This window comes from Gorilla gorilla, chromosome 8, assembly GCF_029281585.2.
Source record: "Gorilla gorilla gorilla isolate KB3781 chromosome 8, NHGRI_mGorGor1-v2.1_pri, whole genome shotgun sequence".
NCBI lineage: Eukaryota > Metazoa > Chordata > Mammalia > Primates > Hominidae > Gorilla > Gorilla gorilla.
The window spans coordinates 109,951,434-109,965,688 of NC_073232.2; the positions used below are offsets into that span (position 1 = coordinate 109,951,434).

At 48.8% G+C, this 14,255-nt stretch overlaps 1 protein-coding gene across 2 annotated transcripts; it reads right to left on the bottom strand.

The window, feature by feature from the left end:
• Nucleotides 1-465: 465 nt before the first annotated feature.
• AVPI1 (arginine vasopressin induced 1) lies at nucleotides 466-9,883 on the bottom strand. Of its 2 annotated transcripts, none has more exons than XM_055352646.2 (3): nucleotides 9,750-9,883; nucleotides 2,559-2,855; nucleotides 466-1,062 (listed from the first exon to the last, which is right to left on the bottom strand). In XM_055352646.2, exons 2-3 carry the CDS (start codon nucleotides 2,843-2,845, stop codon nucleotides 906-908), a joined length of 444 nt encoding a protein of 147 aa, XP_055208621.2. In that variant the 5' UTR covers nucleotides 2,846-2,855; nucleotides 9,750-9,883; the 3' UTR covers nucleotides 466-905. The 2 variants fall into 2 exon arrangements, with proteins under 2 accessions (XP_055208621.2, XP_004049950.2); XM_004049902.5 differs by having other exon boundaries at nucleotides 9,388-9,875.
• Nucleotides 9,884-14,255: the final 4,372 nt, after the last annotated feature.

Here is a 14,255-nt window from a genome sequence, read left to right on the forward strand (position 1 = left end):
CTCTCTTGAGGTGGAGCTAGAACTGTGGGAAAAGCCCTGCCTTCAAGGGTTTCCAGGCCATGGGAAGCCTAGGATATAACGCAGGCAACTTCAGAATCATCAGTCCACCTTGGGATGGTCAGCCCATAAGGATGAAGAAACCAAATGAGGATCTGGCACCACTAGTTTGACTACAGATTAAGCCAGCCCAAGGCCTCAGCCTACTGTGCAGGGCTGACCATGACAGTCTTCCCCCTTCTCCTGATCCTGTGGATCAGGACTGCTGCAGAGACTCCCCTCTTTACTCCCGATCCAACAGACTCTGGAAAAGGAGGCTGTGGTCCAGGGGCTCAGCATGGGGGTGAAAAAGGAGAGGGAGGTGAAAAGGAGAGAGGAGGCCAGCCCTGATTTTTCCTTCCTGGGGACACTCTTGCCCCTCCCACTCTGTTTCAGTTCCTCCCCTTCTGTGACAGACTCACACAGCTCTTGATGCAAATGTTTTTATTTGCCACTTAAACTACAGTTTCCCTGTGCTATCCTGATGGTGTGGGGGTGTGGAACAGGCTGCTGGAACCATGGTTTACAGTAGTAGCAGGTAGATTAGTAGCATGAGTGGTGAAATGCTGCATCTGAGTGCCTGTCACTTTGCTCCCAGGGGAATATCGTGCAGCCCAGGAATAGTGTTAGATTGGGAAGGACTGTGGCAGGAACAGTCACTGTCTCCTCATTTTGGTGAGGAATGGGTCCCACATAATGGAGAGCTCAACAGAAGCATCCAGTCTTGTTCTGAATGGAGCAGGTCAGTGGCAGCAGCCTCTTGCTTTCATTTACCCCTTTGGGCTGCCTGCCTAAAGTCTCTCTTCCTTCACCTCCCCAGGCCCTTTGGCAAGAGGGAAGACACTGCCATTCCTGGCTCTTTCCCTGGATCAGTGTCTGATCTGGTGGAGGTAGCTTGTGGGGCCTGACTTCCTCCAGTTCCGGCGGATCCTGGCACTTTTCTTCCTAGAGTGCAGATACTGCTCACTGGAGGCTGTCTCTGTGGCACTCTGTGGGTCGGCCAGTGCAGAGTGGGGCTCCAGGATTCTGCAGAGAACAAGTGTATGATTAGCCAACATCAATAGGGAGAATGGAATGGGGACTTCAAGAGATTTTGTCATGGTGGACCATAAAACATATGATTTGGAGCAAAATGAGACCGGGGCTCTGCTCTGGTCTTTCCCCCTCTGAGAACTGTCTGACTAGACAAAGTTTACAGATTTCTCTGCAGTAGAAAGGGTTGGACCAGATCAGGTTGTGCAAAACTCAACATTTCTCCATCCTCATCCTGTACTCATGGCAGATGTCATTAATTAGTCATGCTATTAAACTGGTTTGATAAGCAGTGACTACTAATTAACTGGAGTTAAATACAAGCTATGACACTGACTTGCCATCTCAGGACCTGATGACCTGCAAAGGCCTGTTTAGGTCTGATGTTCTGATTGTGGGCCCCAGAGAAGGCAGCAGAGAGATGAAGCCCAGAGTATCACCCATAGTGATTGGTTGAGGCCAAGTGGTTCAGCTCCATCCCTTTGGGTTCACTGTTCCTGGGCTGGCAGTGGCCTAGGCAAAGAAGTGGCCGACCAGGGAGACTGGAGAGAGATCTCAAGGTAAAAGTTTTTCAACAATTTTTAACCCATAATGCCTCGACAGTACATTCCTAGGCTATATTCTCTGTAATCCCCCAGCCAAGATTTTAATTAGGCTTTAAAAAAAAAAAAAAAAAAAGAGAATCTCACTCTGTCACGCAGGCTGGAGTGCAGTGACAGGATCATAGCTTACTGCAGCCTCAAACTCCTGGCCTCAAGTGATCCTCCTACCTCAGCCCCTGGAGTAGCTGGGACCACAGGTGCATGCCACCATGCCTGGCTAATTTCTCTTTTTTTTTTTTTTTTTTTTTTGGGTGTGTGTGTGTGTTTTCAGAGACAGGATCTCGCCATGTTGCCCAGGCTGGTAAGCTGAGAATAATGGCAGAATGAGGTGATGCTACTAGGACTCAGGCATCTCTTTCCATGGGAGTTCACGGGGTTGTATATGACTCCAAAAGTAACAGCAATCTTTTTTTTTTTTTTTTTTTTTTGAGACAGAGTCTCGCTCTGTCACCCAGGCTGGCTGGAGTGCAGTGGCGCCATCTTGGCTCACTGCAACCTCCACCTCCCAGATACAAGTGACTCTCCTGCCTCACCCTCCTGAGTAGCTGGGATTACAGGTGTGTGCAACCACACCCAGCTAATTTTTGTAATTTTAGTAGAGACAGGGTTTCACCATGTTGGTCAGGCTGGTCTCAAACTCCTGACCTAGTGATCTGCCTGTCTCGGCCTCCCAAAGTGCTGGGATTACAGGGATGAGCCACTGCACCCACCAACAGCAATCTCTTAAGTGCCAACCAAGTGGTGACACTGTGTAGACCTTATAACCACCCCAATGGTGGGCAGGCACTTTACAGTGAGGCCAAGTAACTAGCTCCAGGCCACACAGCCATGCAGTGGTGGAACAGGCATTGGTGCTCTTCCCTCAGCCATCCAGTTCTAGGAACCTACCTGAGGCGGCTGCAGTGGTGTAGCGAGTGGCCCAGGGGTTTCTGCCTTGGGGGCCTCTTCCTGCGCAGCCTCTTGAGGGCCTCAGCCACACGGTGGTCCCCTGCACATTCCCAGATGATCTGTGCCCGTTCCTCGGCCAGCTGGTCCCTGCTGCGTTGAAACAGGCCTTGGATCTGCAGCAGCTCAGCGTCCTGGAAGATGTTGGCCGAGGCCTGCTTGCGGCCCCGGGCCTCAATCGGGGCCTGCCAAGGGGGTGGCTCACTGACCACCGAGGCTGGGGTACCCATTGTGGATGCTCTGAGGATGCAAAGCATGGAGACATCATCAACTCAGCTGGTCCTTCCCAGACCTGGGGGTCCTGGCTAATCCTAGGGCTTCTGATATTTCCATTCTCCAAGAGCTAAACTGGAGGAAGTCTCCTGCCTTAACATCACTTAAGCACTTATGTGTTAGACCCCCATATTATCTCATTTAGGATTCAAAGCAACCCGTGAGGTAAGAATTATTGTTTATCCTCATTTTACCGATGAAGAAGTGCAACTCAGAGGGGTTAAATGACTTGCCAGCGTCACAAAGCCACGTGCACATGCAGAGCCAGCAGTTGAACCTAGGTCTGTCTAGCTGTAGATTCCATGCAGACACCAGGATGCCCAGTAGCAGCTCAACTGTGTTGAGTACTTATACCAGGCACCTGTAAGAGCTTGCTTCACATAGTATCAATGAGATGTAACAAGCACAACAGCCCTGTAAGGCAGGTATTTTAATCCTCCTCATTTCACAGATGAGGAATCTGAGGAAAGGTTAAGTCATCCATGGTTCTGCAACTAGGATGAGAACCCAGGCCTCCCTGATGCTAAGGCCCAGGTGCCGTAGCACACAGGTAAGAGAGGAGTTGTGGAGCTGGGCTACCCGAGTTGGAATCCCACTTCTACCCCCTCCACCACTTACTGGCTGGGCATCCCCCCTGCCTCAGCTGCCTCCCGTGTCAAATCATCACCTAGTACTACTACCTACTTTGTAGGATTAATTTGAAGATTGAAGGAAGACAAAGTATATAGAATAGTGGTCAGTGTTTTCAATCTATAAAATTGAGACATCATCCCACCTCCTATCTTCAAGACCTTGGGGATGAACCAAATCCGTATAATTTAGCAAACATAGTATGAAATGAGCCAATCAGACCTAACCACAGTCCAGTGGACCTAATGAGCAAGAGGTGGAGGCAGAAGAGGAGGCTACAAGGGTTAGAATATACTGTCAAGGGCAGAGGCTGAAACTTACAAGAAAGTTCAATAGAAGTTAGACTCTGTGTCAATGTCTCCCATCATATCCAGGAAGTAAAAATTAAAGGATCTCCCTTGATTCTAGATAGTTCACTTTGAATAATAAAGGCCTAAGAAGCTTACCCACCCATCCTTGTCTCCAGCACAGCCTGGAAACAAGGGAAGCCTGGCATTACATAGAACAGGTTTTGAGTCCCAACTCTGACACCTTAAGCAAGTTACCCAACCTCGTCTCTGAGCCTGTTTCCTTAACTGTCAAATGGGGATAAGATTACCCACTTCTTAGGGTTATAGTAAGGATAAATGAGCCCAGTATATCAGTTACCCAATAAGAGCTAAATAAAATTATATCAGTTACCCAATAAGAGGATAAATAAAAAATTTAAGAATACAAAGATATGGCTGGGCGTGGTGGCTCACACCTGTAATCCCAGCACTTTGGGAGGTGAGGTGGGCGGATCACCTGAGGTCAGGAGTTCAAGACCAGCCTGACCAACATTGAGAAACTCCGTCTCTACTAAAAATACAAAATTAGCTGGGCGTGGTGGCACATGCCTGTAATCCCAGCTACTTGGGAGGCTGAGGCAGGAGAATCACTTGAACCCAGGAGGCAGAGGTTGCGGTGAGCCAAGATCCCGCCATTGCACTCCAGCCTGGGCAACAACAGCAAAACTCCGTCTTAAAAAAAAGAATACAATGATACAACAATTAAAAAATACAAATAAAAAATGGATACATTGTAATTACAAAACATTCACATTGTATTAGGTATTATAAGTACCCTAGAGATGATTTAAAGCATGCAGGAGGATGTGTGCAGTCTATAGGTAAACATGGCATTTTATGTAAGTGACTTAAGCATCCCACAGAGGAGCCTGGAACCACCCTCCATGGATAATGAGGAATTTATAAACGCAAATCCTTCTCTGTTGGCCTCTGTGACCTTTGTACCTGGGTCAGGGGTACAGGTAAACCCTCCTCTTTCCTCCAAGCTGTGTGGCACAGCCAGCTGATGACAGGCCTGTGCTCCCACCCGTCTCTCCCAGCCCCAGGCCTGCTGGGGAGAGGAGGAGCAGGTCCTGCTGCTTCCCCAGGGCCTGGCTGCCTAAGTCAGACCTCATTCCACAGCCAGCTACAGAGACAGCTGTCAACAGCAACCAGCTTCCAAAGGGGGAAAAGGAACATTAAAATATTTTTAAATTAAAATATTTATATGCTCATCATAAGAGGCAAACAGTACAAAAGCTTATATATAAAAACTTTTCCAATTTCCTATCAACCCACTTGCAGAAGTAACCCTTCCCCTAACCTGCCTTTTGTTCTCTGTAAGAGTTTGAATTGTCTCCGCCCCACTCATACTCCCAAAATATGACTCCCTCCCTTGCCCTGGCCTTCTCCGCTCCTCACCTCAATAGTCACCCTCATTATTCCAATCATTTCTATGCTCACTCTGTCCCAGTTTCCAGGCCTTCTATCATAAAAACTCCACCCTGTTTTCAAAAGATTTAACAACTACAATAAAGCTGCAGAAGACTTCCAGATGAGTTAACGTCATGAAAATTGTATTTTATTTGGAAAATGGAAATTTAAAAATCTGCCTCTCCTTAGGTGCTATTATGAAAATCCAGTTAAAACCTAATCTATATGGTAATTAAGCCCCCGGAGCTGGATGACATAAACACACTGTGACAAGAAGACAACAGTCACCAAGTAACACTTTTAGGCTGATAAAAAGAAAAGCTAACTATGGGATATTTACTCTGGATCAGGCAATACGTATGATATCCTTTAATGCTCAAAACAATTCTAGGAGTTAGGGACTGTTATCCCATTTCACAGGGAAGTAAAGGGAAGCTAAGATGCAAATATGAGTACCAGTGGCTTAGCCGAGGCCAGAGGTGGTTCAAATGACGGCAGCCCATGCTTTTATTTTTATTTTTTTTTTGAGAGCGAGTTTTGCTCTTGTTGCCTAGGTTGGAGTGCAGTGTTGCAATCTCAGCTCACTGCAACCTCCACCTCCTGAGTTCAAGTGATTCTCCTGCCTCAGCCTCCCGAATAGCTGGGATTACAGGCGTCCCCCACCACTCCCAACTAATTTTTTGTATTATTAGTAAAGACGGGGTTTCACCATGTTGGTCAGGCTGGTCTTGAACTCCTGACCTCAGGTGATCCACCCGCCTTGGCCTCCCAAAGTGTTGTGATTACAGGTGTGAGCCACTGCGCCTGGTCAGCCCACGCTTTTAAACCCCCGAGCTGGCTTCACAGCCAGGCAACTTAAAGAACACTTCACATTTCTATGAAGAATGCTTTCCTATTCCCACCTAATTCATGAAGGGGAAATCCTACCAATGGAAAGGGAAGGACAATGAATTATCCCACCTGGTGGAGGCAGGGGTGGAGCTGTGGAATTTCGTTAGTCTGTTCTCTAGGGTCAGGGCTCTTTACTGGGTGACAGCCCAGCCTAGAGCCGTAGCACTGTAAAGAGGAAGAGCCCAGCTTCCACAGAAGAAATCAAGAACTGCAACCCAGCCCAGTGCACAGAGCCCTGGCTTACGAGTCAGAGGAGTGGGTTCAAGCCCTACTTCTGCCACTCACTGGCTGAAAAGCCTCAGGCAATTAACATCCCCTCTGTGGGTCAGCTTCCCTGTTACTGCTATAAGAACAGCTTGATGCTGTTTGTTTCTGAGGGCCTGCACCAGTGCTGAGAGTCAACAATTCCACCCATAGGTAAGTCTGTACAGAAGGAGGAACGGAGCTACTTGTCTGCCAAAGCCTAGGGGCAACGTGTGGACAGGTCTGGCTAACTGGGTGCTAGGAAATTCCCCAGCCAGTAGCTCCCTTTCTCCTCCCTACTCTATGTTGTTTTGCTGCAGTGGGCCCTGGGGTTAGCATCTGGTAGAAAACAGAACTCACAGCTCTAAAGCTCCCTAGTGACCTCAGCTGGCAATGACCAAGCCCGGGGCAGACGCCTAGGCAGGTCTGGGGTAGTAGGAGAAAGGGTGATATCTGGCCTCACCTCCCCAGGAAAAGAAGGGCAATAAGGATCATGTAGCAGCAGCTGCCTCGGGGAGGAAATGGCTTGGAGCCTGACTTCCCAACAACCTCTCCCAGGACAGCAAGGCTTTGACTCCACAGCTTCAGCGAGCTGCGAGTCACAAACATACCAAGAAACCCCCAGGGAGAGTCTGAGCCTCCAGCCTCAACCCTCCATGAACCTTGGGGAGGGCTTAGCACCTCCAGATTTTGAGGCCCCTCACTCTTTTTACTCTTTTTTTTTTTTTTTTTTTTTTTCGAGGCAGAGTCTCACTCTGTCACCCATGCTGGAGTGCAGTGGCACAATCTCAGCTCACTGCAACCTCTGCCTCCAAGGTTCAAGCAATTTTCTTGCCTCAACAACCTCCCAAGTAGCTGGGATTACAGGTGCCCACCACCACGCCCGACTAATTTTTGTATTTTTAGTAGAGACAAGGTTTCACCATGTTGGCCAGGCTGGTCTTGAACTCCCGACCTCAAGTGATCCACCCACCTCATCCTCCCAGAGTGTTGGGATTATAGGCGTGAGCCACCTGACCGGCCAAGCCCCTCACTCTTGGCTCTGTCTCTTATTCTGGGATTCAGACAGCAGAGTGAGGCTGGGAATAAAACTAGGCTGATTCCAGGTAGGATTAGATGGTTATGTTTTGGGAAAACCGATGAAATGTCGAATCAGAACACTTTTATTATCAAAAGAAACTTTTCCTGTCTCATTCAATGTGTTCAATAGTTATTTTCCCTCCAATTTCCTGGAGAAGACCTTAGTCCAGGAAAAGTCAGTGTATACTTGAACAATAGTACTTTTGAAAACTAGAAAATGAAACCATGGGGCTATTAAAAGATTACAAATGGACCTTTCATTTCAGAGCTGACATAAAAGAAGGTAAGTATGGGTCTGTGTACAAACGAGTAAAGACCAATTGCAAAATACTTCAATTTGACACAAACTAGGTTGAAAGTGAACCCCAAAGGAAATACCAAACGTTGAAAATGACAAAGTTCAACTTGTTCTGAAACAGGCAATAAGTGAAGAACTGTGGAACCCTAACAAAGAAATATATTTAAAAAGTGACTCACCATGCAATGAATTTGCAATATATAAATATGGCGCACAATTGAGCACTCTTTGCAATATACGAAGTTCAGTTCAGACAGCTATTCTAGGAGAGTATCTCACTGCAGTCCCAGGGAGGCACAGGTAACCACGAGAGGCAGAACACATTTGGGTGAGCTGGCAACTCCTAGGTCCTCATGCAGGAGGAGGCCCCCTTCCAATAACCCAGGTGATAGCAATAATCTCTGTAATCAGGGGCCTAGGGGCTCTTAGAAAAATTACCGGAGGCTCTGGCCCAAGGCCTGAATCAATACTTGGGACCCTGGCCTGCTATCCTATACAGACATGCCACTGGACAGCAGCCAAAATCGGTGGCTCCTCAAATGGGAAGCCCAGTTCAAATGGCTGTGTGGGCTTCCCCACCAGCAGGGCCTAGACTCAGGGAGGTATGCCTAGAGAACTGGATATACATTGGCCTCCAAATCCATGGCCCTGGAGGTGGAGAAAGGAACTGGGCCCTTTCCCCAGACCAGTTCTCATATATGACCTGGAAATAAACTGCTACTAGATCTAGGGATAACCCTTTCAAGATTTCTAGAACCCTGAATTCTGGCTGTGCTGCTAACTGGGTGACCTTGGATAAGTCTCAGTTTCCCCTGCCACAAGTTGCTCGTCATCAAAATAGTGAGTATAAGGCCGGGCCTGGTGGCTCATGCCTGTAATCCCAGCACTTTGGGAGGCTGAGGTGGGAGGATTGCTTGAGCCCAGGAGTTCGAGACCAGCCTGGTCAACATAGCAAGACTGCCTCTACAAAATTTTAAATAAGCTTTTTAAAATAAATGGTGAGTATAAATAACCCTTAACAGGAAAAGGGAGATTAAGTTTGTGACGGCATTCCTTCTAGTACCTGGTATACCACAGACATTCTATGTATGCTGGTTGAATGAATAAATGATGAAGGGAAAGGCTGTTTGACTACCAGGGGCTATAGAATCATTGTCATTTTCATCATCACAGCCATCAACAAATCTGTGTACTTTTAAATCATAGCTTTACGATTAAAATCATAGAGGCAGCTTGTTCAGTGTCAAGCGCAGAACAGAGCACGTTCAGATGGGTGCTTTCTTTCCTCCTCACTTGAGGTGGCACTATTGTTATACCCATTTTACAGATGAGAAAGCTACACCCAAAGTCACACAGCTGGCAGGTGATGGAAGCTGGGACATGAACCCAGGCAGTCTGACCCCAGCACCTGGGCTCTCAAGCCACTGTTATTTTTGTTCCTGCCAGATGGCTGAGGAGGTCTTCTGGGGAAGGTCGGTCCCAGAAGCCTTTCGGAGGCTATCTGCTTCTGTAGATTGTGGAAGGAGCAAGGAGGGATCCAAAGTCAGGACTCCCAAGCTAGCCTCTGTACCCTCTGCACTCCACTGCCCGGTGGAGAATTGGAGCAGGTACTCACCACACTGAAGGGCAGCTCCGACAGACCTCAGATTGGGATGGGGCAAGCTAAGATGCGCCCACTCCAACCTCTTCTACAGCCTTCAGAAAGGGCAGGCGCAGCTCTGGGCTTCCTGCTGCGAAGGTGCTTACAAGGGCCAGTCGGTGATCACGGGCAGCACAAGAGCATGGCAGAGGGTATCCTGGCAGAGGTCCTAGGGCGACATCTGCAGCACGAGGGGGCCCCGGGGCTCAGACGTGGCCGCTTCGCAGAACGACGGGGCCCTAAGTGGATCTGGCGGTCGCGTCCCGCTGGCACCCCGGCTCTGACTGTCGCCCTCCGGCTCCCAACGCAGCGCCGAGCTGGGCCGCCGACCTACGTACCTGGTTGCTTGAGGCAGGCCGCACGCAGCCCCAAACTGGTCCGGGCCACTTGGGTCACAGCCGCGGTTCCCGGGAGAAAGCGCTCCCTAGCCCCGGAACAGCCAATCCTCGGCCCGAGCCGGGTATGAGCTCCCAGGCGAGCCTTCCAAACCCAAGGCGGAGTTCCGTGCGCCAATCATCGGTGGGAGACAGGGAGGGGGCGTGTCCATCCCCGCCCCCCCGCCTCCGCTGGCCTCGAAAGCCGAGTGCGAAGCTTCCTCGAACCTAATCGGCGGCGGAGCGGCGGTGAGGGGGCGTGTCTGCCCGGGCCCTGCCCACCGCCCTCCCCGCCCCCGCGCGGCGCCCGAGGCGCCCCCTTCATTGACGTCAGTCCCCAGGGCCAGCGCGGTTTTGCTGGCGCGGGAGCTGGGCGGGGCTGCATTCCTGCCCCAGGGTGCGGCGAAAGCTGGCCCTGCCGGGTACACGTGACGGATGCCCCTTCTCCTGGGCCCGAGGCCAGCGCGCGCGGCACTGACTGCCTTGCAGCGCGTGGCCCTCTGCAGATCCTCAGACTGCCGCTCAACTTCCCTCCCAGCCCACCGTTTGGCTCCGGCTTTGAGGGAGAGGAGGGGGCAGTCTGCTGCAGTCAGACCTTGGGCTTCAAAGCCAGAATGTCGTGGGTTCAAATATTGGGTCATTTGTGCGACTTTGGGCCGGTTACCTAAACAAGACCGTATTTTAAAGTTTGTATGCATTCGGAAATGTTCATTAGTGACCTATGCTGTCCGAGTTCCTTGATAGGCCGTAAACAAGAGAGACGGAAAGACCTATAGCCCTTGTCCTGGGGAGTCTACAGCCTAGTAAGGGAGGCAGGCATTAAACAACCTAAAACATGGAGTATGTGATTACAGTTGTGATCAATGTTATGGCTATAAGAGGATAAATATGGAGGAACCTAAGCTTCCTCTGGGAGGTTCAGGAGGGCTGAAGAAGCAGCATTTAAGCTGAGATATAAAGAAGGAGTTGAAATTGGTCAAATGAAGAGGAGTGGATCTGGGGAGACTGCTTTAAGGAAAGAGGGAAAGGCATTTGGTTGGGCCAGGAGGTAGCTTGGCTCCGGAGGAATTAAATGCGACCCGGAGTAAGGCTAGCAAGAGAGAGCACGGTGGGAAGTAGAAGGCAGAGGCAGGCAGAGAAGGTTGCATGTGATCCTTGGAGGGGTTTAAACAAGGAATGGCATTATATGTACTGTGTTTATGTAACGGGCATTTTATAGTACTTACCACGTACCAGTAGTGTCAGTCAGCACTTTGCAGATTTCATCATCATGACAAGTTTGCGTTTTTAGAAGGTCACTCTGGCTGCAGTTTGGAACTTGGATTGGAGGGGGCAGGAATGGAGGCAGGGTGTCCAGTAGGCCTCTGATAAATGCTTGTTTTGTCCTTGGAAGATGAAGTGTTCGTGCACTTGTTCAGCAACGCTCAGGAAAGGCTCCTGGGTCTCCCTGACTTCCTTTTTACTTCATAGCTGACCTCTTATCCATTTAAGCTTGATTTTTCTTCTGTAAAAGTTCTGGGTGGGAAGGGGAAGAGCCAGCACATGGGGCTTTGTGAATTCCTTGTTGCAGGGTGAAGGGGATGCTTGGGAGCTATTCGTCCTCACCCCATGATCTCCAGTTCCTCTCTCTGTCCTTCTGCACAAAAACAGCGTCAGTAAGTGTTGTTGTGCTGTGGCTAAAAGGGTTTTTTGTTTTGTTTTTTTGAGACAGAGTCTCACTCTGTTGCCCAAGCTGGTGTGCAGTGGCACCATCTCAGTTCACTGCATCTTCTGCCCCCTGGGTTCAAGCGATTCTCCTGCCTTAGCCTCCCGAGTAGCTGAGACTACAGGCACGTACCACCACACCTGGCTAATTTTTGTATTTTTTAGTAGAGATGCGGTTTCACCATGTTGGCCAGACTGGTCTTGAACTCCTGACCTCAGGTAATCCACCTGCCTCGGCCTCCCAAAGTGCTGGGATTACAGGCGTAAGCCACCATGCCCGGCCGCTAAAAGGTTTTTTTTTTTGTTTGTTTGCTTTTTTTGAGACGGAGGCTCACTCTGTAGTCAGGCTGGAATGCAGTGGCACGATCTCGGCTCACTGCAACCTCTGCCTCCCGGGTTCAAGCGATTCTCCTGCCTCAGCCTTCTGAGTAGCTGGGATTATAAGTGCAGGCCACCATGCCCGGCTAATTTTTGTGTTTTTAGTAGAGATGGGGTTTCACCATGTTGGCCAGGATGGTCTCGATCAATTGACCTCGTGATCCTCTGGCCTCAGCCTCCCAAAGTGCTGGGATTACAGGCATGAGCCACAGCGCCTGGCCCGTTAAAAAGGTTTTTACAGTGGCTTCTCTTCACTTTTCCTCAAACCCTGGGGAACTGTTAAAAAGAACAAAGAAATCAGCGATGTTCATCTCCAGTGGAAAGTATTGGTGCAGAGACTTTCAGCCAACTACTTGGCTAAGGAGGGGACTGTGCAGGCTCCTAAACCAAAGCCTGAGCTTCTGAGCCGGTGACTCCCACTGGCCCATTCTAACCAATGGGGAAGCCAGACTCTTGGCATATCAGTGCTGGGTGAACCTAGGAACTCTGATGCCATGAGCTTAGATGAGCATCCCGAGGTAGGAATTGGGAACTTGTGGTTTCTGGCTCAGATGTGACTAAGGCTGGGTGGAGCGTATCTGGTATCTCCAAACATTTTTGCAGGCATGTGACCATGTGCTTACCACACAGTGGAACATTTCTATTGTTACAGCTTTGTGATTCAATACTTCTGGCGAGAAGGTGGGGCACTCCACAGTTGTGTGGGCCATGTAAGCCTTACCAGAAGTGGAGTCATCTGAGACCCACAGAATGGTGCTGGAGACAGTAATCACCCCAGACGCGGCCCTGTTTAGAGAAAGTCAACTCTGGGGAATGGAAACCTCATGAAATTCAGGCCCAAACTTGAGTTTACCCAGGGCCTAGATTAAAGTGAGTTTAGTGAGGAACTCCCTTCAGGCATAAAATTTAAGAGGGCACCAAAAAATTCAGGAAACCCAAGATAAATAATATCTTAACACAATATTTTTAAAAATCGAAATTAATGCAAAAAATCCATGATGAACAGAATATCAACATTTAAAATCTAGGCAGACTATTGTTTATGACCTTGCATTATTTTGCAATGGGAACAGTCATTACCAATCAGCCCATGGTTCCCAGGCAGACTGCCACTGCGTGTCCTGACAAGTGGCTTTATGAGAGTTGACAATAACATGTGAACAGATTGAATAACATGGAACTTTATATGTAGTCTTTTTTTTATTGGAATGCTTTTATCCACTTGTTCTATTTGGTTCAAAATATGGAAGGTAAGTGCATATAGGACATATATTTTTTCTTTTGTCTTGGGCTCGAATATGGTTCAACTCAGTACTGGTTTTTACCCTCAAAGGAAGTAAAGTCTAGGAAGGGGGTTCTAGCTGTTTTACCTTAAGCAAATGACTTAATTCCTCTGCCTATTTTCTTGTCTTTTATTTGAGACAGAGTCTTGCTCTGTCACCAGGCTGGAGTATAGTGGCCCAATCTCAGCTCACTTCAACCTCTGCCTCCCGGATTCAAGTGATTCTCCTGCCTCAGCCTCCTGAGTAGCTGGGACTACAGGCGTGTGCCACCACGCCCAGCTAATTTTTGTATTTTTAGTACAGACAGGGTTTCACCATGTTGGCCAGGATGGTCTCTATCTCTTGACCTCGTGATCTGTCTGCCTCGTCCTCCCAAAGTGCTGGGATTACAGACGTGAGCCACCCAACCTGGCCTATTTTTCTTGTCTTTAAAATGAGAATAATCACACCACTTTTCAGTGTTGCTGTGAAGATGAATTGAGGTACTGTAGGCTGAGTTCTTAATATACACCTTGCTATAGACACTAAACCAGCATTGGACTCCTTCCCTCTTTCTATCCTGCAGGAATGGTTCAAGCAGCTGGACAGTTATGGTTCCCTAATGGGGCTGACACTTATTCCCATGGGTTTCTTATTGCTATTTGTCCTGTTCTGGGCAAAGCAGAGAGAACTTTTACACTCAACTGACATGCAACAGTGCAACTTTTGAATTAACTCTGATTTTCTTGATAAATAATCATGGGCATTCTAAACTTTTTAAGAAAGCCCCTTCTGCTTATGACATTACACAAGGCAACTAGACTATAGCCCTCTTCTATCAACTGACAATCTGGACAGGCAAAAAATAGCAAAGTCCTTATAGAAAAATGGTACATGCTGGGCGCGGTGGCTCACGCCTGTAATCCCAGCACTTTGGGAGGCTGAGGCGGGTGGATCACGAGGTCAGCAGTTCGAGAACAGCCTGACCAACATGGTGAAATGCCATCTCTACTAAAAATACAAAAAAATTAGCTGGGCGTGGTGATGGGCGCCTGTAGTACCAGCTACTTGGGAGGCTGAGGCAGGAGAATCGCTTGAAACTGGAAGGTGGAGGTTGCAGTGAGCC

Excerpts from the sequence above, each read along its gene's own strand:
- AVPI1 (XM_055352646.2), bottom strand. The coding sequence starts at position 2,845 with ATGGGTACCCCAGCCTCGGTGGTCAGTGAGCCACCCCCTTGGCAGGCC. Across the intron at positions 1,063-2,558 it reads CACCACTGCAGCCGCCTCAG|AATCCTGGAGCCCCACTCTG; the intron begins GTAGGTTCCTAG and ends TGTTCTCTGCAG.